This window comes from Syngnathus scovelli, chromosome 16, assembly GCF_024217435.2.
Source record: "Syngnathus scovelli strain Florida chromosome 16, RoL_Ssco_1.2, whole genome shotgun sequence".
In the NCBI taxonomy this organism is placed as follows: Eukaryota; Metazoa; Chordata; class Actinopteri; order Syngnathiformes; family Syngnathidae; genus Syngnathus; species Syngnathus scovelli.
This window is the reverse complement of record NC_090862.1, coordinates 2,998,228-3,024,933: the sequence shown is the minus strand read 5'-3', so window position 1 is coordinate 3,024,933 and position 26,706 is coordinate 2,998,228. Positions and strand designations below refer to the sequence as shown.

The window sequence follows — 26,706 nt, the reverse complement described above, 5'->3', positions numbered from 1 at the left end:
ATATAATTTAGTTTTTTTTTTTTTCAAAGTCTTTATGATTTATTTATTAATCAGTCCGAACATACCTCGTCTGGAAATATAGAAACACTCGGACTTTACACTGTCTTTACAATACATAATTGAATTGTTTTGTTTATAAATTGTTTTTCATACAAATATATGTTCTGTAATTATCACTGACAAAACTGTGTCATCGTGAAGTAATGAGTGCGTATTCCTGGGTGACAGATTGAAGTTTAATCATTTTTAATATTCGTGCGTAAACATTACACAATAATCCAAGCTATTGAACTAAAATGTATGTCCTATTGTTTTGTTATTGCTTTATCCATTTTCCCCATTCATAATATTTCGATAAGGTAGAAGCACCGAATAAAAGAGCAGTATTCCATCCATCCATGCGTTTTCCTAACCGCTTTTCCTCACGGGCGTCGAACCCAAATAATCAAATGATGACCCGTTTTGAAAATAAAATTATGGAATGGGAGGGGGCTGAAATGGTATTGCGGACTCCGGGTAGCTGAAAACGAGATTTAACACAGATCCAGGACCAGTCATCTTAACCAAACCTTGCCCAATAATGGATATCCATCTGACCGTGGACCAGCCCACTCAGACTCACTAGGAGTTTACGCCAAGTGGGATTCAGATCGGAGGAAATCGTGCTGGAGCCACATCCACACTCCACAGCAGCCCACGGCGTGAAAAGGGACGGACGGAATCAAGTGAAAGCCTGGTAGGATCCACACAAAGGTTTCCCGAGAAGCCACCCATTAGACGCGGCAGACATTAGGACTCGTCGTGGACAATTTATAACCTTTTCTTTCTCTTCCCACTGGTAGCGAGAGTGTTCTCTTCGAGCCACGTTTATTCAGAGAGCTAGCGGAATGTATTGCTAGCGAGCTAGCTAAGGTTAGCTAGCTAATTAGCTTGTCAGACAGACAAGAGTCGGACGTGTGGTCTTCACTAAATTGGGTCACTTATTTAGCGGCGTTTGACTTGATGGAAAAAGCCGCTGTGCTTTATCCATTATCCTGACACAGCCATTATGTTCTGCCTTGAGTAGCCTACGCCAATAAGACACTAAATAATTGCCTGAATTACGAGAGCCACTTTCCTATCATCCATCCGAATCCTTCATTGAGGACAACGAGGACAAGAGAAGAAGGGGAAAACCACAGTCCAATATTTTTTTTTTTCTTGGGCGAAGACTCTCTGCCGTCCAATGTTAATGTCGACCGACGTTGCATCTATAATGCTACCCGTTAGTCGGGGGATAATGGACCGAGAAAGAGACATCGATACATCAGCGGTGCCGCATACAAGCGCTGCCGGAGGTCCGGCGGCGGTCCGGGGGATGAAGCGAGGGGACCCGGAACCAGACGCTCTTGCAGCCGCTGCTTTGACTGACCTCACCGGGGCGGAGTGCAAGAGACCAAGGATAGACGGCACTGGGAATGTTATTGGCGACATCGGACAGGTAAACATTTGTTTTTGTCACCTCTACATTCTTTTGTTCGCTTTTCTTTCCCCCCCACAACATAACCGTGCATCAACGCAAAACCCGTAAATTGCATCTTGCACGGTGCATGAGCGAGCCAGACAAAGGTAACATGATCCAGGCTCCATTACTTTGACAGACGGCAGTGATCACAACCATTCCCCTTGCGTGTCTTGTGGGGGAGCCTATTGCGAGGCACGCTTGGAATATTTTATTCACGTAGGACACAATTACAAAGGCTGCTGGTAATTTACAGTGAGTCACCTACCACATCAAGAACTGATGCACACTCTGCATGTGCTATTAATCGCGCTATGCCCTCCCTCCAAACCCCCCCCCACCCCTTGATTGTCGCTAGGTGTTAAAAGGGAGGCAGACAGGGGATTGGGGGAGGGTCACCACTGTGAAAGACAAAGAACAGAGCCTTTTGGTATTAGCTGAAGGAGAGAGGGGCTCGGGGGGCCTCTGTACTGGTCTTCCCCCTGTTTTCATAACCCAAGTGCTGAGACTGCAAATCATTTGCACCTAATCATCATCTCAATTGAAATTAATCTGGATTTAATGCACTGTAGCTCACTTAGAGAGTCAACATTCCCTTTCTGCTCCACGATCCCGAAGATGTCGAATTTTGGTTGCGTCTGGCGTCGTCGGGCAGCAAAATAGCATTACCAGCAGACGCAGGTGAGGGGAATGAGATTGGAGGTCATCTGCAGGTAATTGAATCGTGCAGGACTGGTTAAAAAAAAAAAAAAAAAAAAAACTTGAACTTCTACAGCAGATCAATTGCAATGACAAAGAGGTCCCATATTGTGCAGTTATGTTGGGTGGGCTTCACAGCAGAAAAGTTAAAAGCCGCCAGTAAAGTTGATGTGGGAACAAGCGGCGTGGCATGGGGTGGACTTTCCCTGACACTTGTATTGATTTCCAACCACAGTTGTGGGCGGGGGGTTGCGCGTGTGTGTTCGTGTGTAGGGGTCGGCAGGGCCAGAGTCGAGGACAAAGAAAGATGATATTCGGTTGGGGGGAAAAAGAAAAGCTGCACCGACGCTGTCGAGAAGGATATATGGGGAAATAAAAAACTCCACAAAGAAAGGAGATGAGCTCTATTGTTTACCTACGCCTGTGATCACGATGAAGAAGGAAATGGAAGTGATGGATTGCCGAGACGCTCTGATGAATTGGTATCGACAGCATGTCAGCTGAATTTAAAAAGTACTTCCATGCTAGTACTTTAGAGAAGCGACTTATAATTTACTGTACTTGAGATATGCAGGGAGGGGCTCACATGAATTAGATGCAAATGATTCCAACGAAAAATCATATATGGAATCATTCAATTAATAATTAAATTGACAAATTAATTAAAACAGGTGATTTTTTTACACAATAATTAATAAATAAATTTATAAATAAATTAATACTTTTTTCCTTGTAATTAAATTTTCAATTGTTCTTTGTTCAGTGTGAATATTAAAGTAATGCAACAAATAACACTATGCAAATAAGACAGGTCGACGTAAAACTCCCAGTTAAAATATTTTTTTATTTTCATAGGCTAACTAAACCTGATGAAAACGTAGAATTTGCAATCGTATTTGTCCCCATCGCTGTCCATTGACTGTGGTCTTGGTAACTGACTGCTGTATTTCAGCTTATTCGCTACACAATAGCACGGTGCGGAAAGGTCACCACTGAAGCAGGGTGTGTGCTCAGGATAAGTGGAGAGAATGCTCCTCGATGCAGCCACTCATTCCGATAGTCTTCCCACGGAGGATGTGAGGGTAGAAGAAACACTGACCTTCCCTGGCCGCTAATCAACACTGTCATAATAAATGAGAGTGCTGCAGGGCGCTTCTTCTGCCTTTTGTTGATTCGCTCTCCTCCCCCCGCTGCTCTGACTCATGCCTCCATATAGCCCCCTTTGCATCTCCTACTCCCCTTTAGCTGTCCTCTGATAACCCCCCCTCGCACCCCCCCAGGCATATTTCCAGATTGCTAATTGACTCTTGCTTCACAGGCGAACGACCATCCCTCCCCCCATGTCCCGTTACACTTTGTGATTATCCGTAACCCTCCTGCAGTGCGTGCGGTCACCGGAATTTATTTTTTTATGATTATGTTCTTCTCGGGACAGCCATCTTCCGTATCCTTCTTGCACCTCCCGTCAAGGAGATGCTGCAGAATCACAGTTGTAACTCTTGTGTGTCTGTTACGGAGAGCCGATTTGGACTATCGTTGGCGGTAAAGAGGCTTTGTGTCATACTAACAAGATCAGAGCTCATTTAGGGGAGGGCATTGAGCAGACTGATCGCTTTAACGGGCGTAGCCAAAGCAGAGTGGCTGGCTGATTGATATGCATGGGTGGATTGTCGTATTTTGTCTTTATGGACATGCTACCTGCACGAGAACGACACGCTTGTGTAGTATATAAAATCACCCTTCAAACGCTGATTTTTGTTTTTTGTACTCATTAATATGATGCTGGTATCTAATTTGGCTGAAAATACATTGCGCTTGTTTACTTTGTCCTATGAAATTTTTTAAAATTATTTTATTGGCTAATAAATATGTCATTTCTTTAGGTACATTTTAAATATGGATATAACTATTATTTTTTTCTAATATCGTTCGGCCCTAATTATTTTACTTTGTTACTAATCTATATTCTGTTTCTTTCAAGATATTTTTTAGATCTGGCAGGTGAACAAATACAAAATTTTGAATGCAATAAATAATCGTGATTCCAATATCAATCCATGAATAGTATTTTTACCATAATAGCCCCGCCCTAGTTGTCACTGAAGATTACGGTGTGCCTCAAATATCAGATTATCAAAAAAAAGTCTACTGATGACAGGGCTTTATTAGCACCATAACAAAATTACATTTCAGGTATGTCGCCGGAAGGCTTAGATTATTTTTTCTCTTCGTTAATGTTCCCCAAATGACTCATACGGCCCAGTTTAATGAGAATAAAATCTTGCTTAATTACTCCAAGCAGGATGCATATATATTTGTGCCGCCCTCATTGCCTTCTGGTACTCTCCCACTGTTTAAAGATTACTGGTAAACTTTGAGCTGTAACTTAGTCAGCGTCACACCTGACTTTTGAACCGGCAGCAGCGATAAGATGGAAACAACAGTTTGCGGTCAACTGTCACCAACGGGCAAGTCACATTTCCTAAAAAAAATATATAGATATGTCCCCTTCCTATTTGTTCCTGTTAACACACTATTCCCCCCCTTACATGTTAACTCGTGCTTTATGGCAAGTCCGCCTCGCACAAGCGCTCCCACCCTCCGCCGCCGCCACCGCCGCCGCCTCCTCCCCACGGCTGCCCCCAAACTGTCATATGTGATCCCATCTCCACCCACACAGCAAAATGTCAATTCAGTGTTTTGCTCACACGAGGTCATCGGTAATGGACTGCTACAGTGTCATGAATACAACTTGAATCTGTTTTTGTTTTTTTTCTTCTGGTCTATTGGTCAGGGATCAAAACAAAATGGTAGAAATGAATTGTGAGCAAATATCAGTCATTTAAATAGATGTCATGGAAAATTGTTACAGTCAGACAGACTGGTGGAAACTGGAATTTAAAATAATTGTTTTAGATGTTTTTCTTTCCAAGTCCACTTTTTTTTTTTTTTTTAACCACTGTTATTTCAAATGTTCCGTCTTCATGGCTGCCATATGGCGGAAGTGCTGTCCTGGCTTTTGAGAGTTTCTTAACTCACCTGTCTTGATTTTCTTCTTTTGACTTTTAACTGGTGAGACGTAATTTTTTTTCCGTGGATTTCATAAAGCTGCTCCATAGAACGCCTGCAACCACCCCCATTTAATTTCCCCCGCACCCCTTCGTCAGTCTGTTACCACAACCCATCACCCCCTTCACCATCTGCTGACCTCATGTCATTTTACCTTCCGCCACCACTGCTGCTCTTTTTTTTTTCTTCCCCCTCCACTTCTTAACTTCTTTCCTTCTCCCTAAAATAGCGTACATGTTGGCCAGCGAGAGAGAAAATAAACAAGAGCGATGGCCTTTAGCTTCTCCCTCGGAGCGTGTGTTGTTGATCCAGCCGAAAGTCTGAATGTCAATCTTCCAGAGTCCCGCCTCCTCCTCAAACTACATTTTGAAACTAAGTGGAAACTGTCCAGTCTAGTTCTCAGTCCTATCCATCCATCTTTATGGAAAATGCATGAATTGATCCGATAAGAGCCGTAATGTTCTTAAGCGCTACCATATGGCAAACAGCATGCACGTATTATATATGTTTGTGGAGCCAGGTATCAAATTCAGCCTCCCCCAATCCCTTAAAAAAAAAAAAAAAAAAATCAATCTGAACAGCATTCTTCTCCCATGACTCATTGTCTCCATTTCGCCAGGCTCATTGCTTGGGAGTTCTCCCTTCTTTTTCTAGACTTTGTCTCTGCATTCCTCCTCCTTCTCTGATTCTCTCTCCTTCTTTTCACCCCCTTATTCGTTTTTCATCTGCTGACTCCCTCCCTCCCTCCCTCCTTTCTTTCTCACCAGATTGATTCCAGATGTTGCTCTAACCCTCCTCCCACCCGTTTTGTGTTCCCTCCCGTTTCTTCTTTTCCACTCTGCTCCACCCGCTGCAGAAACCAACGTCTATAATTTCATGGTCGGCTATAATTTAGGTTCACATTTAATTGGTAATGCGGTTTTGCGTCAGGTTTTTCTTGCATACACCCTTAGCAGTAGCATTTGGGAATGGAACTTGTCGTCTACAAGACACAGACTATTTGCTGAAACTTAAAAACTCCTGCACTATTACGCAATATTCATATAAATGATATAAATTCAGTTCATGCCATTAAATGGACTCACTAAATATGTCAAATCTAATTATGTATTGAACCAAGGGCCAGGAATTGATACATGAATCCTATCCGTGGTGTAATGTAATAATCTTAATAAATATATTAGTGCGTAGATTGTAAGTGTAGGTTTTTAGCAGCATGCAAAATGCCTGTCTTTAGCCACCAGCTGTTTTTACAAAGTCACCAATATGAGCCGGCTCATTCCCCTCTAAATGTGGCGCACCAAGGAGAGTGTTCCCCCTGGGGACAAGGCGTGAGGCGGGGAAATTGGTTCCAGATGAAACAGGAAGTGGGGAGAGAGAGAGAGAGAGAGAGAGAGAAACAAAGAAAAGACTGTTTTGTATGAACGAGAGAGGACGGGGTGAAAATACATCATATTTTTCCCCCAATTTTTTTTTTTTTTTTTTTTGGGTCGTGCACCTTTAGTTCCCTTGAATCTAAATTCTTCATCTTATTATGGCTATATTTTTGAGAAGTCCCCTTTCTGTTCCACAGTCTGTAAACGTGTCAGTAAAGTGTCCTAATATTTCTTAATTTGTTCTTCTACAGTGGACATTTATGTAAAAGTGAAATTCCCTTCAAGATAAAGTTTCACCATACTGTGAATATGAAAGGTTTTGTTAAAAAAAAAAAGAAAACCTTCACAGCGACTACAAAAAATATTTCTGAGCAAAGAAGTAAAAATGAACAACTGACAGCATGTAAAGGTTTGTCAAAAAAAAATCTGGCATTTGAACAGGGGTGTGCAAACTTTCTCTATCCACTGTATGTGTGTGAGCTAATATTGTCTTACCTCAACGTGGTCTCTCGGCAAAGAACTTAGCTAACCTCTGGCTCAATCTGCACCTCATCTGTATCTCATCACATTTGTTTTTGGTCTTAGCGTGCATACTTTCAAGTCGCGGTTGAACTCCATTAACTTTCCTGCCTCCATCAGCATTCTCGCTGGTAGTTTTTTTTGTTTTTTTTTTAGCTCAAATGTGCTCAGACACTTGCATTTGATTACTCCTGTAGCTTTGAACCTTGCATACTTTTGTTCTTGTATTTTATTTTTTTATTTTTTTAAATGATCACCAACTGCACCATCCCCCCCATTCATCTCTTGTTCCTCATAGAAGATTCGTGGCATGAGTCTCGGTAGGAGGTCATGTTTTCTCTGCGAGGCACGCCAGCAGGCAGTACTGAGCTCGTGTCTTCTCCCGGTCTGCTGTCAAAATATCAGCGTTTGGTTAACTTTCAGCCATTGTTCCAGGCCCCCTTCTTTTGTTTCCCCCTTTTGCCTCCTCCTCACCTCCTCACAATAGTTCCTCTAACCAGGACAAAATAACATCGGGATCAGAGTCCGAGAGAAAAGAGGGGACCGGCGGACTAGAATAATCTAATTAAAATTAATTAGTGAACAAAAAGCACTGCTTTCTGGGGCATGTGCTGACTGTGTGAGAGTAGGGGGATATCAAAAATGGCTTCCATTTGATTTGAAGTGCTTTTCTCATTATTGACAGAAATCACGTCTGAATATTGTTTCCTTTATTATTATTTTTTTTACACTTATGAACAGATTCGCATTGATCCGAAAATCTGTCCGTGGAAAAACAATTTGGGGGGGGAAAAAAGAATTCCTCTTTTGTAGAAAACAATTATAACGTAAAATATGTTTCTCATAATCCAGCCGCTTAAATACCATTTGCACTCTTTCCCCTCCTTCTGTCTCTTTCAGAACAATGAGCCTTTAAATCCTGGTTTCCATGGATACACACCTCACAATCAGGTAAGAGATGAGTGAGAGCTTCATGGCAAGACCAGTATGTCCTTCTAATTCGACATACCGTAGAGCACTTTTGGAACGAAGAAGTCAAATGTTCTTGAATACTTTTTTCAAGTTCATCCATTTAGTTTTGCAGAAGGACTTTTCTGTGTAACTCTGCCAAGCCCTCTTTAATTTCGTCATCCGTCGGTTAGCTCATAAACGAAGCTTCTCGGAGGACAGGATGAAAGAACCTACCTGCCATTGAGCTCCTCTTTCAAAGGCTCCTCAGAAAACAGATCGCAATGCTGCCGTCATCTACTTTAGAGTACGCTCACCATCCTCCACATGCGATGCTCTTTCTCTTTCATCGTTTTTTTTTTTTTTGTGCAACGTTGTGGAAGAGCGGCGGACAATTTTCTTATCTGCTTCTGTGCAGCAGCACTGAGTGAATCTGTGTGAATGCACAACTTCTATTTTGGTGCGCTAATGACAAAACACTTGTGTGTGTCCCACATCTTCTTGCACTTGTGTTTGGGATGTAGCTTTCTAGCGGTGCCACAGGAGGGAAGTGTTGGTCTGTGAGTCACTTCACCCCCCCCCCCCCCCCCCCCACCCCCCACCCCCCCTCCCAACATGGGAAATGTCCTCCTCCCATATATGCTTATTTTTTTTCATCCTCATCCTTCTCTGCGCTTGGCATCTCCTTTCTTGGGAATAGAGCTCTCTTAGCTTTTCATGGCAGGAGCTTAACCAGGGCACGCCTGGAAGAATTTAACTGTCAAGTTCAAAGTCAGCTTTATGTATTTTAGATTTCGTTCTACATTTCTCTTTTACCGAGTATTCTTGATTGTGGGAATGATAAAAGGCAAGTGGAGTTTACAAATGATGACAATTATTTCTGCTCATTTGTGTACACAAAGTCCTGGTTACAATGCAAATATAGTAAAACAAAGCCTGCCTTGCTGGATTAGCTTGTTTAGTGATTATTCATTCCGAATGTTTAAAAAAATGTCCCCGGCACACCACCAAGCTAAAACAAATGTCCGTTACTATAACATTTTTATTTTTATTTCTTTGTTTGTGGCCATTGTGTGAGTCAGCGCGTGCATAAACGTGCACGTGTTTATCGCAAAATTCACTGGGTGTGCTTAATCTTCAGATCAGTCCTCATTCATCCTCTCATCCTCCTCACTTACAGCCTTAATCCTGTCATCCCTTGCTCTTTCTTTTCACTCAGCCCTTTATCCATTTATCTCTTCATCCTGTTATCTGTCACTGGCATCCACTGCCCCCATTGTCCTTGCCCCCCCCTCATGCTGGACAACCCCCCCCCATGCTCCTTTCCCCCCCCACCAGCTCCGACTCTGACCCCGCCCTTCCTCCATCCCTCTGGACTCAGTTCCAGCCAGACTCAGCAGATGTCTGAAAGCTTGGCATCAAGGCTTCTTTCCGCAGTGCTCCATCTCTTGCATATGGAAGTGCGGTGCGGAGAACTGCTCTCTCATCTCTGCAACTATACGATGTTGGGACACGTGGAGCCGCATCTAAAATAACCATGCTAAAGATTCAAGTCAGTTTGGGGTTCCCCCCACCCTTGATTTTTTGCGAGATCCCCTTGTGTGTTTTGAACGCAGCAGCCGCCGCAGAGGATGGTAAACTTGGAGCCTACGCACATAGCTAGATCTTTTCAGTCTTGCCTAGTAGCTAGCTACCACTGCTTTTGGGAGCTGCCACGCAATAAATAAATCATCTAAAAAAGCTGCAATGCAGTGGGGGTTGCCTTCTGTAGTCTCACACCGCCAGGGTGAATCGAAGAAAGCCTTTTCTCGCCTCCCGATCGAGAAGACTCAGCTCTGATTCCGACCCGGGGAGGATTTAGCCCGGCTGCGCCGACGCTCTGATCGTTGAGCTCCAGAAGGAGTTTAAAAGAGAGGCGGGAACGTGTAACATGAGCAAGTGAATGATAGACAGACACTGTAAAGAGGGAAGAGAGCAAAAAGAAGGAGGGGAGAGTCTCTGGCTGTCAGGCGGGGAGAGACGCCAAGGCCTGAAGGGATTAGAGCAGCCGAGCCGGCTGGTGAGACCAAGACGGTGACAGACAGTCGGAGCTTGTGTTTGGAAGAAGACACAAAGCCAAGAGAAGGAAGAGCGGACAATTTGAATGTGAAGGCCAGCGTGGATCGAAGCGCTTGTCAACTCATGGTCCTGGAGCCCAGGCAGGGGAGCGGAGGGGAGGTCGTGGAGGAGAGCGTCAAATTGGAGAGCTGGTCAAGAGTTCTTGTGCCAGGTCAGACAATGATGGGGCTCTACTACCCGACCGCATTGCTGGTAAGAAGAAAAATTAAAAAGCCGACATGAGTTTTGTGTTTCCATGGAAGTGTTCATGAAGATGTATGAAGTTTGATGCTGCACCTGCTCTCACATTGCTTCTAGGGACAGATGTTGGAACTTAGCATTTGCTAAAAGTAGCACGTCCGTTCTCAGCCGTTGTTTACAAATGAGAACGGCTATTTTTATTAGCAACAATGTTGATTGCAGTCGCACGCCTCACTGCTATAAACGTCTGTGTGGGTGCGCTCCATAGCGGACACAAGCCCTGGGGATTACGTTTGTTTCACGGTTCACTTCTAGCATGTCTTCTTCTCAGCTTTGGGGGTTCTTAACTGGCTCATGTGGAGGGTGAAATGAGGTAGCTGAAGTTGCTGTCATGACTTGACAAGTATTCACCAGTGGCATGATTATGGACAATATAAGCTCTGTTATGTGTTGTCATGCGCTTAGTTCTGGTTCAGGAAGCCAATATGGTCAACAAAGACGTCTGTGCAGTTTGAACTTCTACTGGATGTGCTTAGATTGATGTTGACAGGTGCCAAGGTTGGTTTCTTCTTATGCTTTGGCCTATATTGTCTGATTTGGTGCCTGTGAGCAAAAAAAAAAAAAAAAAAAGGCAGCATGAAGCAGGAGCAGATGAACAAGCTACGATAAGATAAACACATTTGTTGACAGTCAGCCTTTCCTTGTTTCAATAAAACCGATTGATTGATAATGTTTTCAACTCATCGTAATCCTCGACAGCAGTATTGTATCGTTTGAGAAATTAAATTTTGCCAAATTTACAGCACTCACAAATCTTAATATCTTACTCCCGAGCAATTTTTTTTATCGGGAAAAAATAATCTTACTGTAAGTTCAACACATGCTAGCTGTCAAAATGTTATCGTCAGAATGTTGACAATTCATATATGTCCTATTTTATAGTTCTCGTCATTTCTGAATGTGAGTGGATGATTGGCCCACCGTGAGAAAGGCTTTCTCACTAAATGGACCTTATAAGGAGATAGGCAGTAACCTTTACTTGATGGACATTACAGTGAAGGAGTTTTTTTGAGTGACTTAAAAGTGTGTGTGTGGGGGGGGGGGGTCAGTCAGTCTCCAACCGCTGGAAAAGACATGAAGTATTTCCAGCATCTGCCGTGCAATTTTGCTCACAGTCACAGGAGCCATATGGGAATTGTTTGATTGACGAGTCGGTGTCGATGGCTGCCGCGTTCGGGTGACTTTGTCTGCTGTGTACTCCGCCGCGGCCCAGCACACAAGTCAGCAGACAGTCGTTAGACTCGCGCTTGAAAGCTTCCCCCCACCCCTCATCGGGTCTGTGTATGGAAAAACATATGGTGTCGCAGGTCAAACAACTGAGCTCGCAAAATGCCGATCTGCTCAGGAACCTTCTCGCTGTATGCAATACATCTCCATCCATCTCTGCATTTCAAAATGTGCATTCAACTATTTCATGGCTGCAGAAATAGATTGGAATGTATTCATGGAAGATTAATTTTTTTAATCTGTTTTCCTTTAGGGGCCTCAGGATTCAACAGGAGCACAGGATGGTTTGGTGGCACCCGCCTTTACAGCGTTCCCTCCTCCGCCACCTCCCCAGAATGGCATAGCTGGGACAGAATTTGGCCCCGGGGCCATGTTTGGTGCAGGGGGTCAAGGAACAGCTGAGGTAGGCGCTGGTGCTCATGAGGACACCACCAGTACCACCATCGACGACAATGTAAGCATTGTGTGCTTTGCTGGAAGTTCGGGTCACTGTCAACCCTAACTTTAGATTTGTCAGCCCTTGTGGAATGAAACTTGGAATCCACTCCAAATAACACAATTACATGTTTTCCTAACTGATATGGCAAAATAAGCAGTTTGATGTGAATTGGATTTGTAAATGTATGAATGTATGTTAATTATATGGCATCGGCCAACTCGTTGCACAATTTAGGCTCAACATTTTTTTTTTTTTTTGCCTATTGATATTACCAAATTTTTGACCGCACCTACGTTCCCCCAATATTTCTTACCTTCTGTCTTCTATCTTAGAATAAGACCGATGAGACCTCCCAAGGGGAGACGGCTATACAGTGTGTGACTGGGGGGTCAGCAGCAGGGGGCTCTGGAGGAGACTCACCGGAGGCTAAAGGAACCCCCAAACGTCTCCACGTTTCAAACATCCCATTCCGCTTCCGTGACCCGGACCTCAGGCAGATGTTTGGGGTAAGACTCTGGTCACCGTGTAGCCTTACATGGCCTACAAAAGTTTCAGTAGAACATTTAAGACGTGTTAGTAATTCTTTGGCAAGGCAGTGGGACAGGACGGGACGGGACGTTCGTGGTTGTTCTCTTGATGCTTTATTGGGCAATAAAAATGTGTCAGTCTGTTAAACGGGAGAAAGGTGAAATAAAAAAAATGTCAGCAATGTGCCCTATGTGCAATAGGGACCTCTAGTGCAAAAGGTCGTACCTGACAAGTCAGAACCTTCTAAATATGTCGTCACGTCCAAGTAAAGTATTTTTCTTCTTTTTTTTGTTTTCTTTTGGTAATTATTGTGTTATTTTTGCAGCAATATGGGAAGATTCTGGACGTAGAAATTATTTTCAATGAGAGGGGCTCAAAGGTAAGCAAATGTACATGTTTATTAATACAAAAAAATATGGGAAAATTGGAAGTAATGATCTTAAACTGCAATTGAATATGAATGCATGTTGAAAAATATCTGCTCAATGACAAATCAGACTTTGTTGACCCGTTCTTTGCACCGCAGGGCTTTGGCTTTGTGACATTTGAGACCAGCGCAGATGCCGAGAAAGCCCGCGAAAAGCTCCACGGCACATTGGTGGAAGGTCGTAAGATTGAGGTAATTTTGCCATCTGTGTCCACTGCACTGTTTTGCCCTGTCTCTACTGCCATTCTAACTCTCCCTGATTGCTAGCTAGCATTAGCATTGCTAGCATTGATAACGCTCTGATGCAGCATTCATATCCCACTGCCTGGTCCGCTGTAATAAATATATATATTTATTTGTTCTTTTATTTTGTGGTGAGACTGATTGGGGGTGCAAGAACACATTTAAGGCATGCTGGGGTACTTTTCCTCTGCAGCATTTTTTTTTTTTCCCCCTTCTTGAAGCTGTCGTTTCCTCTGCTTTTTGATGTGCAACTTGTCGCCACATTGATACAAGAACTTTTCACCATCAATTGGAATGACGTGTCTGTGGTTGGCACCCGAGGGCACGAGAGGAATGCAGTGGAATTGTAATGCATGGCAGATTGCTATCTCCTGATTTCTTCCCCCTCGGTGTCGAATAAATCCCCTCTCCTGATATTGTGGTGATTGTGGCACCTCGTGCATGCTGGAAATCACAGCAGCACTGGCGCATGTTCACTTGATGTACGTCTTAATATTACAGTTTTTTTTTTTTTTTTGAAGTGGTTTTGCATTCTGATTTTTTTTTTAATCTGTTTTGGATCTCTTGACCCAGGTCACTGCAGGACAAGAGCTCTGCATGGGCTAACTGTGCTGACTCCCATTTATGTGTGTGTGTGAGAGTGTGTCAGCAGGACCCGCATGACGGACGAAGGCTGGGCCCCTTTACCCCCCCCTCTTTCAGTCCTGTATTCTGTTCTTCCGTTGCATTTGCAAATACAAGATAGCCGCCTGCATCCACTGGTACAACATCCTCTGTCAGCTCCACTTTGAGTCAATCAGCAAGCTGAATGGATATGGATGAAGTTACTCGGAAGTGGCAGCCTGTCTTGTCCCTTGCATTGCTTTAAGCTGAGTGTGCCTCAACCCAAATTGCATGAAAGCAATTCTGCCGCTGAGAGAACTTTGTTGCATGACCTGTTTGTTTTACTTTACAAGTAGTCATCATGTCGGGCTGAGATGAAGCAGTAGTCGGGGTGTAGTGTCGGTTTATGGTGCATGGGCTTGAAGAAACAAAAGGGCTGGCACAGGGCACATGTCGGGTTTGGGTTACACATTCTTCCTTCTTTGGAGAAAACAAGGCCAGGCACTTCTATTTGCGGCAGTGCTGTCTGGAAGTTCTCCTATGTCGCAGGTGATGCTCTTGTAAACATTTCCTTTAATTGGTCACGTCAGAGTTTGGGGAACTATTTGCTTACAGTCGGCGACACAACCAAATTTTGTCATTCACAAACTCTGATATACTTTTCGGCTGAAATGTTGAGTGTGTGTCAAGGAGGCTTACGATGTTCCACTGGCATGAGTTAAGTCGACGTAGCCTATTTGTGCATGACTAGTACTTTCCTGTGGAAATATCGACGTAGCGTAACAGATCTGATCAGGGTGTGCAGATTCTTCCCTTGCATGTTAATTCTCAAGCTGTTTGTGATAGTTTTGGTGATGGGGTTGTTGTTTTGTTGGCATGGAATGTTGCACCTGGGTATAGGTCGAATTGTCTTTTCTTTGCAGATGGACTGAATAACTACATTCTTAGTTGGAATGTTTATTTGTATTTTAAAAAAAAAAGAAGGTCAGTTGCCACTATGAATCTAACCAAGCATGTGTGCAGCCTAATTTTGATAGGTGGGAAAATTGTTGCTATGTTGTACTTTTTTTTTTTTTTTTTCCTGGACTAAAACTCTGCGCTTCGAAGAAGTCTCTTGGCCCTTCCCCTCCGTCACGTTTCTTTTGAGTTTTGCTCCTTCTTCTGTGAGATGGAGTCTTAACCGGAAGCGTCAGCTCCTCCGCAGCGCAGAGTTTGAATCGGGCATTTGAACACAAGCAGTGTGGCAAATGGTGTCGTTGTGCATGCGTAATTTCATCCAACCGGGGCTCATCTGACAGATTTGATCATCACTTGCATGAGTATGTGTGGAGAGAAACCTTCTCAGCCTCCCACTTCTTCATGGTGCCACACACTGTTCATTTGGACTCACGTTGACCATAAGCAATTCTTGTGGCAGATCAGAAATCAAAAATAATTCCGATGTGGATTGGACCAGCTTTGATATCAAAATAATGGATGCGACAAATTAGAATGACAAAGTTTATCATGTGTTTATAGAAAGAAAATTTGCACTTTGGCCTTTCCATCCTTGTCCTTCTCGCTGTCACATGTAATCCTTGCCTTCCTAAACTCTTTCATTGCCAGTCACTTTGTCTTTTCTTCATTTCACTTTTCGTCGCAACCAATTGCCCTCCTTTGTTACAATTGAATTGTCATTTTATTTCTCTAAATTCTTTTTTTTTTGGGTGACTGTCTAAAAAAATGCTACTTTACCCTAATCACCAATGTTTGAATTAAAAGCGAGGTAGGGCCCACATTGCATTTAATTATTATTTTTTTTAAGCACATCTCATTCCCAGGCCTGATTGTCGTAATAATGCGCAGATCTCCGTTAAGCATCGAGGGCTCCCATTCCCTTTCCCTCTTCTGTCTTTCTTTTTTCTCTCCTTCTCTTCTGAGCTGTAACACTGCTGCTATCAGGTTTCTCAGTTGACATGGATGGTGAGGGGGGATGACATCTAGCTTTCTTTTGTTGCCTGGATTATTTGTTCCTTTATTTATTATATATATTTTTTTTCTGTTTCCCTGACGACTTCTGTGTGTTGTTGTCAGTCTCCACGGTAACCGCTCGCTGTTTCTGCTGCAATGGTAAGTTGTGTGCAAACGTTCATCACTGAACTGATCCCCCTTTTTCCACCTCACCCCTAAAAATGGACCTTCTTCTCAATATGTACAGATACTCTTATTCCATCATGAGTTTGAAATTCACATTTTATTTATCGAGCCGGACAGCTGTTGTACGTCTCAATTTACAGTCCCGACATGGCACACACAGAAACACTGTATGCGACGGTCTGGATTGTGTAACCGTAATACTTTCTGCACCCATCCCCCCCGCACCATTAACACCTCACTGGGAATGATCGAATGTAATCACCCGCCTCTATGCAATGACACGGCTTTCCACAGTCTTTCTGCTTATCCATCAATATATGAAGTAGTCATCCTGTTGATAAAAATAAAATCATTGTTGCCAACAATTTTTTTTTCTCCAGTGCTGATCGCTAATTTCCTCATGTTAATCACCTGCCAGTATTTTATATTCTTGTAAGTTTGACACATGTCAAAATGTTGACATTGGCACAATCGTTGGTTCCCAAATTCCATGAAAACTTGGCCAGTCCAGATAAAATGGCTCTTTGACGTCTATAGTTAAATCCCTTGAAGATAAAATTGCCTTTCCAACAAAACTCATCATTTAAGTCTGTTGGATAGTCCTTCTAAAATGAAGAAAAATCATTTTCAATCAGCATTCGTATTTTTGCCAATTTTTATAACCAAATACAAAATGTCAGGCCATAATGTGGACAAGTCGTGGTTTATCTGCTTAATTAGTAGCTGACTAACACCAAGACCCACCAGGACAAGCCAAAAAAAGTTTTTATTTTGTTCCAAACTACTTTTCAAAATCACATTAGAAAAGAAGCCATGGTCCTCCAGCAGTGTTGTAAACCATATGCGCCTCTAAACCGATTCGGGGTTTACTTTTGCTGTTTTTTGGGATTTTGCTGCCGTTTTGTTTCCTTCTTTTGGTTTGGTCTTCTTGTAGTGGATTGTCTGTGTATCAGTAGTTTGTAGTGATAGTCATAGTGTACTGGTCTTAGTTTGTGACACACAGTTCTCTGCCTGGCACAGTGTCTCATGTCCATTTTATTTCTCTCCTTTTTGGGAATGAGAATTGCTCTCTCTCTCTTTCTCTCTTCTAATTCTGTCTTCTCTCACTCTCGGTTCCATCCATCCTTTGGTGCTCTGTTTCTCAACCCACCCACATGAGATCTTCAGTAGAATGGTCACCAGATCTAATTGAATGATGCACCTTCATATACTTATATATCTATATTTTTTTTGTATTTAGATGTTTTTTGTGTTATTCATGTAAATATTACCCCTTGTTTGTTATTTTGTCTTTGTTTGTTTATGGACTGGCTCCTTCTCTGTACTTCTCACCTGCATCCTTTCCCCTTCGACACGCCATTTTTGTCTCATGTGTTTGACGTGGGAGTGCTGCGATTGTTTTGATTGGTCTCTATGCTGCATCCGACGCTTGCTGATTGGCTGATTTTGTCTTTCTTTCTCGTTTTTTTTTTTTTTTTTTAGTTTCTTAACTCACTCTTGGTCATGTGATGCGCCCATATTTGGCTGCCTGTAATTTCTGTGTTATATTGATTATTGATTTTGTAGAACAAATGTTTTTGCACCCCCTTTTACTCTCCCATGTATTGTTTGTATTTGTTTTGAGGTGTGTAAACCCCACCGATTTGGTTTCATATGGAAATGTGATTTTATTTGGTCTTTTTGGTCCCAATGGACTGGGTGGGCGTAAAGGGCAGGACAAAAGTCTGAGTGTTTTTATTAACCTTTTAACATTTTCAGATTTTCCTATCCAATCGCGTCTCTGTTGATTTGCATGTCTTCCTGTCAGGTTGCCCTATTCCATTGATTTCACATTACACCAATACAGCTACATAATAGAAGATGACATAAATTAAACGTCTTACAACAATGTATTATAATTTGCTTTGATGCAAAACGTTCCGCGTTAATGTATTGACGCCGCTCAGCCGCCTACGGCACTTACGTTAGCAAGCTAAGCTAATTGGATCATTTGCCAATGACCTTGTCTTTCGCAATGAGGGGAAAAGTCGGCAAAGCTCATTTCCATGTGAATGAAGCTGAGCAGATGAAGAACATGACTCAGTTCGAGAGGCAATATGGATGGCAATCCTCGCCATTAATGGGCTCTTAATGGGAGCGCAGCATCTATGAGTGCACAAATATGCTCGTTCCTCAGTCTCGCTCCTTCTTTGTCAGCCGCTCCCCTCTTGGTGCTTATAGGTCATAAATCCCGGCATTGCGGCACAGACAGATTTGGGAGCTCGGGCAGAGGGCTGAATTCGCTTTTCCTTAAAGCTCATCAAAGGCAGATGAGGATAAATTCTCGAAGCGTAGCGCCGTCCTTTTGAAGCTCCGAGACGAGGAGTGATAATCAGCCATCTTGGATTGGACAGCCTCCTTATTAGATTGAAATATCTGATTGTGCATGCCCAAAATGCGCTCCTCTTGATTTTAGCCGCTGCAGCAATATAACTAATTTAGCTTGTGGCAGCCCTCAAATCTCGCCGTGAATCAGATTCAGCTTGCTCTGAATTGCATGATGACTCGAAATAACCACAACTGTTCCCACCCACTTTTATACACTCGAGGAGCTAACAGTTTTAGCATCCGCTACACGGGTCCACATCGATTAGCATACACACACAATCGCATTCTCCAAACATCGGCCTTATCATGAAGTTATTAAAAGTCTACTTGAGTGTCCTTTTTGTGTCTTTGACTGTGTGTCCTTCCATTGCCAGGTGAATAACGCCACTGCCAGGGTGATGACTAACAAGAAAATGGTCAGCCCCTACCCTAATGGAGAGGCTCTGAGCACGCTACCCTACGGTAACAATCGCACTGACCTACTAACGACGAGGCTCTGTGCTCACCTGATAATCCAAACAAATCCTCAACGCTTGTGTCCATGCTCTTCATAAACCGCAATCTGTTCCCCAACACTGCTTTTCTATGACTCTCAGCAGGGTGGAAATTGAGCCCAATGGTCGGGGCTGTGTACGGACCAGAGCTTTATGCCGGTAGGTCGACACACTTCCATCTGGATTTCCCTTATTCACATTTCTTCTAGTCGTTTATATTAATGCACTGCTTGCTTAGCACTTGTCCCCGCTGCTACTTATTAAAATGAAACCCTGCAGGCTAACGTACAACACTTCCCTTCGCTTTGCTCAATTGCTTTTCTTCACCGGGGGCTTCCGCGCTACATCCTTGTATATTACTTTTAAATTCCCTTCCTTTCTTTCACCGTGTCCAGTCCCAGGGTTCCCGTACCCCGCAGCAGCCGCGGCGGCTACGACAGCTGCGGCGGCAGCTGCGTTCCGTGGCGCTCACCTTCGTGGACGGGGGCGGCCTGTCTACAGTGCGGTGCGGGCAGCTGTGCCTCAGGCTGCTATCCCCGCATACCCTGGGTAAGCATGTTACAACGCTTACTTTGTGCACAGTATGTCAGAGTTGAGGACTTCACATGATTTGTGTAGTCGCAGGCGGTGCATTCAATGGGGAACTTATTTGACTTAATACATCTCTTATAGAAATCAGTGATATTAAAATAAAAATGCAATATAACAGCAGCAGACATCTGATCTGGACTAAAAGGAAATTTAGAAACAATGACAATTTGCATATACTGTAAATGTCGCCCATTAAAATGCTTTGAAGGGAAAAAAAATGCTAATATAATTCATCACAAAAAAAAAACATTCATTTAAAAAAATGAGCTGGAAGTCTTCCATCTGAAATCCAGAATCCACCCATATGTAGCTGCCCCCGCATTCTTATAATAAAATTGAAAAAAAGGAAATCAAAGTAACATCTGTTAGATCCATCGATGAACATCTTGTCACGTTGGGTTGAAATTTCCACTTTCTGTTTGAGCAGGTGTTTGCTTAACACAGCTGTGCTCATACAGAAGCTCAAACACGATTCACACTCCACTCAGAAATCACATCGTCAATTGGACGGCAGCTCGTCAATGATTTAGGCCGCCGCGCCGGAGGTTGATTTGAATAAACACAGATACGGCCATCTAGGGATTCACGCAGATGCGGCCATCATTGAATTTGCACAAGCGCCAACCAGCTACCAGCAGTAATTATGCTTAAGCAGACTCCTTGCACACCTAATTATTCGCATTTATTATGTCCCCAGAGTTGTAGACATGTTGCTGTGCTGTGATCGTTGCATATTGGTCATGGGAGTACTCAAATATTCCAAGCCAAGCACAATTTGAATTTAAATAAAGTCTGTGCTGCTTCAAGGCGGAAATATCTTCCCCGCATATTATTTTTTTCTCCAAAAAATGCAATTACTATATAATTTTTCCCCACAAATTTAATCTAGTTGATAAATTACATAATGAGCCATTAAGTCCAATAAGTTGCCATGCATTGTATTGCTGAAGGTTTTATTTGGAGTATTCAAAGGCAATTTGTAAGCGGCTGAACAAGCTAGCCATCTGCGCACAACAACATTGCTTCACTTCAAACCACTGAAGCGCAAATAATATTCCGGGAACTGTTGACCTGTCAATAGTTTTCAGCTTGCGTAGCCCCATTTGGCAACAGAACATTTTGATGTCAGCTTTTACGTCGCTTCAATTGCTATGATTCAGCCGATGCTCAAATTTTATCGGTGAGCATTAGAAGATTATTTTCCTGACCTTAACTGACTTAAGCGGCATCCATTTTACATGAGAAATGAATGCTCAGATATGTTAAATGAGTTCCTGCGGCACTTGCGGTTGGTACACTACCGCCCCCTATCGACGTGGTGTATAAAACAGCTTGTTCAGGTTGTTTATTGATTGTTTTGTTTTTTTTGTCATTCAAATGGAGTTGTATTACTTTTGCATGCTGCATGGGTGTGAAATAATTCTCTCTCTCTGTCTCTCTCCCTCTCACCCACTATGTTTTTTGGGACTGTGCACCATTTTGTTTTTGCACTCCTGGCCCCACTCTGCCTCCTCCGTTTTTTCCTCCACATGCCTGCCTCTCGGTGGTCTTCCCCTCCCTCTCTGTCTCTCTCTCTCTCTTAGCGTGGTGTACCAAGATGGCTTTTACGGCGCTGCGGACTTATACGTAAGTAAACTCACCGCCCACCAGCACAGGCTCTGTTCCCCTCCTCCTTTCACGGCTTCCTCCCGCTCTTCCACTCTGGGTGTGATTCAGCATGTTGGTCCTGTCATTCGCAACACAGAGCTTCTGGCTTACCCGCTGGACAGTGGAACTAGTGCTAAGCTTAGCACAACTCACAAACTCTTTCAAAATTACCTCGTGAAATTTGAGTCCGACTCAAGTCAGATTCATTTGAATGTGATGAAATCATTTGAGTTTGTGGATGCCACTATAAGCTGCTCTGTGGGTGGATGAAGCGGCGTTGCAGGTGAATGTGTGTGTGTGTGTGTGTGTGTGTGTGTGTGTGTGTGTGTGTGTGTGTGTGTGTGTGTGTGTATCCAGGTTGACAACGGTTGTTTCTGTTTTCTCTATAGACTAGTGTTTCAGGACTCAGTCCTTAGTCCCAGATTGCCTCAGGTAGGGTCAACTGAACACCAAAACCCACAGTGTGCATTGCTTTCCTACTTTGACCTTACAGTCATCTTTTGAGCTGGTCTGGAACATATTGTCCTTTAGTAGATGTTCTACTTTAAAAAAAATATATATATTTTTTACTAACTCACTGAAATGTGCACTTTATTTGATTGCGGGGTCTTTACTAAAACACTAAATTGTTTTGATTTCCAATTTCAGCAGAGAGCCTGATCTCATCCGGTTGAGTAGTTTTTGAGAATTTTATTTTTTTTTCTGAATACAAATTTTTTAAAAAAAGAGTCAAGATGGTTTGAATACAAACTTTAAGTCGAAATGTCCTTAATATGAAATTGAGGTTCCGTTCACAGCAAGGTGAGACGCTCTGAAGGACTCAAGTTAGAATGGAGAACATGGTCTCTTCCTGATGGTTATTCAAGCATGTGTGCTGCATGCAGACAAGCTGTGTTTTCTTCTAACAGCCTTCACTTTTTTTTTTTTTTTTTTTTTTGCACTCACCCACAAGGCCTCGCTTCTTCATGAATAACTCAATCTTCTCCTCCCCGCATCCGCACACCCAGCCCCGGTGCTGCGTGTGTTATGTTTTTCTGCTTTATCGTGCCGTACTTTGATCAGGCCACACGGGCATTTCATAAATCGGAATTCTGGTCACACGTGAAGTCGGTCGGTGTTTGATTTTGTCAGCGTAGGATTGTGTAAGTGGTTTTGTCTGCGAGTGTGTGATTCTTTTTTTCTAAGTCTACCCCTCTGTTGTCTTTACCCTCTCCACTGAATTCACGTGATAAATGTTTGAAAAGATGGAAATGCATTATGTTGCCTTTTCGACTTTGCTTCAAACTGTTTACTGTTAATCTAACGCAGAAGTGAGAATTAGCCGCAAACGTTTAGTCAAAGCGGATCATTTCGTTGAACAAACCTTGACGCTCGCACATAATGCCAGCTCGGGTCCCTGAGAAGCCGACTCGGATTTTTAAATCACCGCATTGGGATTTTTATTTTCAATTGTCGAAACTATTATTTTATTTTAGAAATAATGACCGTTGTTTTGGGTTTTTTAGCACCCCCATAGTCCTTCTTGTGGGAGTCCTTCGTTCTTCTCAGTTGTGTTGTACATATGTCTCCAGGGAGGCTATCCTGCTGCCGCCGCTGCCGCCGCCGCCGCCGCTGCTTATCGCTACACTCAGCCCGCGGCTGTAACCGGAGCAACCGCAGCAGCTGCCGCATACAGTGACAGGTGAGGACAAACACCAGCAAACACACTGCAGAGGCGCTGGAGACACTCGTGGGACTGAGGTTAAGAATGGTCAAACATCAGCCTGGTGTATTTACAGGAATTAAAAATGCAACACAACATACTCAATGAGATGTTTTGGAAAAAAATCCAAGTCAAGTTCCTTTTGTGCTTCTAGTTACGGCCGGGTTTACACGACAGATCCATACCACGCTTTAGCCCCAGCTGCTGCCGCCTACGGGGTGGGAGCCATGGTGAGAAAATCTATCCAAACATACATTTTAATTTATCCTGATGCATCTATTTCTCTGTTTGCTAGATAAAAATATGGAAAAGTCTTATATTAATCTTGTGTGATATTAATTATTTAGTTTTTTTTTATCTCGAAACAATTATCAAGTACAGTAAATTAAAAATATTATCAATTTTAAATATTTTAATTTAAAATATTTTTCTAATATGCTTTCACTCTAAAATTTTAAGCAATTATTCGATTAAATTCTAAAAAATATTCAAGTGACACCGCAAATGTAATAATAGCCCCCAACGTGATGGTTGTTTCTCTCGTCTGTTCCAGGCCAGTTTATACAGGGCGGGATACAGTCGCTTCGCTCCATACTAAAGCCACAAATGACACCCAAGGAATTTCTTGTCCCTCCAGAAGCCTTTTTTTGAAGCTCTTTGTTTGGCAGACGCACCCTTCCATCTCTCTGTTGGTGGACCAGAGTGACAACCTCCTCTTTTTATTTTTTTTCCTCTCCCTACCGTCCTTTTTTTCTATTGGCAAGAGAGAACGTTGCCACATCATCAATTCTCTTCTCTCTGTCTGACAAGGATCTAATGAAAAAGCTCTTGGCACAATTTATGACCGCTAACTTTTTAGGAACACTATTGGATCTGCTGGAAAGAGACTGCTCCCGCTTGATCCTCCACGCGACACTACATGTATTTTTATTTTTTTTTTAAGTTCCTCAGTAAAGCCACTCTCTCAAGTCTCTGTGCACCCACTCCCACAGTGTCCTTTGGTGATTGAGCTGCCATAAGAACAGCACTGCTAGTAAAAAAAGACACTAAAAACACTAGTATGAAGAAAAGCAACGTCCCTCGGCACTGTGGAACATGGAAGCTTCTTACTGGCAGTCCAAAAAAAATGCCAAAAGCATTACCAACATGGCTTGCAGTGCTCAATTTTTGGTGGAATCCCTAAAACGTCTCCATTCACCCAAGGGTACAATATGTAATTATTATTTTTTTTTTGCTTCTACGTTACCTCAATATTTTGTTTCTCATGAATTTTGCTGCCATACTTATTTAACATGCCTTTATTTCTGGGTCGACATCATTTCAACAACACTAAGAGGGAGGAAGTATGCTCTTGCCCCCCCCCAGGACTCCTTTTATTTTGTCAGACTTTGTAGCTCCAATGCAGTGAAAGAACCGGCAGATGGATGAAGAGAAAAAAAGACCCCCCACCCCTTTAAGAGATTTAATAGACAAGACCAGGGGAACGCAAACATCTGCTTTTTGTCCCTCCTCATGCTGCTGGTCCCATGAAAGAAGTCATTTCAACGTTTTCTGGACATGACAATGATTTTGGCTTGATAATGTTTTTGGTTTTCAGCCTATAATTTTTTTTTTTTTTTTTTTTAGGAGGCCTGGCCAAGTTTGTTCCATGTAACCCACCTCCATATACTCGCACTATGTTATTGTTGATATTTGCCTTTTTTTGGTTCCAAAGATTTTTGTTGAAGAAAGCACATTTTAGACTTGATATATTTCTCTTTCTTTTGTGGTTGTTTTGCCTGTACTTGACTATTATATATTTTTTTAATCTCTGGGTTTAAAATGTACGTTTTTTTTTTTTTTCAAGGTTGAAACAGTCCAGTGCTGTCCGCATGCAAGACATTTTAAATGTTTGCAGCACTTTTTTGGGAACCTGTGAATATTTCTTCACATGATAATTGACTTTTTTTTCTTCCCCAGCCCTTCATTCAAACTGTTTTGCTGCAAATCCAAAACTGACCGAAGTTGGAGTCATGAGGGACATTTTGGGAGATGATGGGGGTGTTTGGAATTGCCAAAGCTAGAGGCAAAGGGACAGGACTTGCGTTTTGCAAACATTGTGCAGATGGTAAAAAATTTAAGGTGAGGATTTCTAATCCCATATCTGACAGGACATCATTTTTTTTTCTCTTTCCGGAGTTGCTCATGGAGCAGAAACCTGTGAGGATGTTTTGTATGATTGTGACACTGTGTGCTATAGTGAGTATTTTTGGTGCGCTCTTATTTTTATTATTATTATTATTTCGTTTGTCTTATTACTCCTTACAAGTATTACCACAAGTGTTGCTATGCATGCTTTCCTGAGAGAGAACAGATGTCAGAACTTTTTGCTTTGTGCATGAATTCAAATCGTAGTGCTGGAGGACGACAAGATGGAGGTGCGCGAGCGAGATGTTTATTTTATAGCACGGAGGGACGAGGGAACAAATTTACGGTGTTCCGTGATAGAAGGTGAAGGAGGAAAGTAAGAAAAAGTGGTATCCGAGCCCAAAACTGATTTCAGTCCGCTTTAATAATATGTCTGATCTCAGTCAAATGCCTCTGAGGTTGTCACGGTAATCAGCAGTCATATCAGATATGTTGAAAGTTTCGTTTTGGGATGTCCACCACCCTCCGCATTCCCTTTGTGGGGTTTCTTTTGTAATGAATGATAACAGCCCTTCAAATTTTTGCCTGTCAGTGGGGGAAAAAAAAAAAGAAAAAAAAATATGTTGAGTGCACGAAGTGTTCTGTGCTTTTTCTTTTGGAGGGGGAATCTTCTTCAAACAGCCCAGGGGGGAATTTTGAATGACAGAAGCCAAGTTAACACACAGCCCGGTCCTCAACTCTGACCCCACCCGAGTCCTTGCACTGTGCTTACATCAAACTGGATGTTGGAACATTGTAAGCAAGGATGAAGGAAATGCGTGTGAATTGCATGTGGCCTCTTTTGTGTATCACATGCTATTTCAAGTTGCATTTGACAAAAAGTGACTTTTTATTTCACAATGTGTTCTCTCATGTTTTATTTTTGCCATCCTTGTATCTGCCTTCTGTTTATTCTCCATTATTATTGAATGTATATAATAAACGGTTTGGTTTTTATACTGCTTTGTGGATATGAGTGATTGCTTCTGGGGTTTAAAGCCCTCGTAAGAGTGTGTTGATCAATTTTTCTGGAGAAAAGTTTTCATTTACTGCTGTGAGATAAAGAGGAATGCCGCAGTCTTCTGATTACACACGTGAATCACGTTCTTTGCAGCGCATTAGCTCATGTGACTCGGATGATAGATGGAGGCAAGGATCGTGCAACATTAATGCCGCTTCTTGACTTTTGGCTCTGCACCGAATCAACCGAGCCAATCAGCTTTTTTCTCTCCATTTCATCCTTTCTAATTTCTGCTATGGGAGGTTGCGAGGTGGGGGCAATCTGGAAAGCATCTTAAATTGTAAATGTGCTGCTAATGGCTGTAAATGGGTCGGCTGTGGCGGCAAGTCCTGTATGCCTGCTAATTGCATTGATGCACAAGGGGACAATTGCCGGTTTTGATGAGAAGTCTTGCTGACTGATTGGAAGACGTAACCGAATGTCTGATAGGAGGCTTGTGATGTCATGAATAGACTTTTACACATTGTCCCTGTAAAAGAAAGAAATGAATTGGATCTCTTCAACTATCTCATCCATTCATTTTGTACTGCTTATCCTGTTCAGGGTCATTGGTGAGCTGAAGCTTATCCAGGCTGACTTGACTGGGCGAGATTCGGGTTATGTCCTGCTGGCTTTGCACGATCAGGAAATTTTGGGCTTGATCAG

The 26,706-nt window shown here is 42.7% G+C and overlaps 1 protein-coding gene across 6 annotated transcripts; it reads left to right on the top strand.

Moving 5' to 3' along the window:
- Positions 1-537: 537 nt before the first annotated feature.
- LOC125984137 (RNA binding protein fox-1 homolog 2) lies at positions 538-25,997 on the top strand. 6 transcript variants are annotated; one of them, XR_007486847.2, is made up of 13 exons: positions 538-1,480; positions 8,065-8,115; positions 11,951-12,151; positions 12,469-12,642; positions 12,990-13,043; positions 13,191-13,283; positions 18,815-18,902; positions 19,037-19,093; positions 19,330-19,483; positions 21,109-21,151; positions 21,562-21,604; positions 22,744-22,853; positions 23,029-23,066. XR_007486847.2 is itself a non-coding variant. In XM_049746079.2 (13 exons), exons 1-13 carry the CDS (start codon positions 1,226-1,228, stop codon positions 23,470-23,472), a joined length of 1,350 nt encoding a protein of 449 aa, XP_049602036.1. In that variant the 5' UTR covers positions 538-1,225; the 3' UTR covers positions 23,473-25,997. The 6 variants fall into 6 exon arrangements, 5 of the variants coding, with proteins under 5 accessions (XP_049602036.1, XP_049602034.1, XP_049602035.1 ...); XM_049746079.2 differs by lacking the exon at positions 21,562-21,604 and adding an exon at positions 23,428-25,997 and having other exon boundaries at positions 11,951-12,100; positions 23,029-23,104; XM_049746077.2 differs by lacking the exon at positions 21,109-21,151 and adding an exon at positions 23,428-25,997 and having other exon boundaries at positions 23,029-23,104.
- The last annotated feature ends 709 nt before the right edge of the window (positions 25,998-26,706 follow it).

Coding starts and splice junctions, on each gene's coding strand:
- LOC125984137 (XM_049746077.2), top strand. CDS start 1,226: ATGTTAATGTCGACCGACGTTGCATCTATAATGCTACCCGTTAGTCGG. Junction 12,152..12,468: donor GTACCACCATCGACGACAAT/GTAAGCATTGTG, acceptor CTTCTATCTTAG/AATAAGACCGATGAGACCTC. Junction 12,643..12,989: donor ACCTCAGGCAGATGTTTGGG/GTAAGACTCTGG, acceptor TTATTTTTGCAG/CAATATGGGAAGATTCTGGA.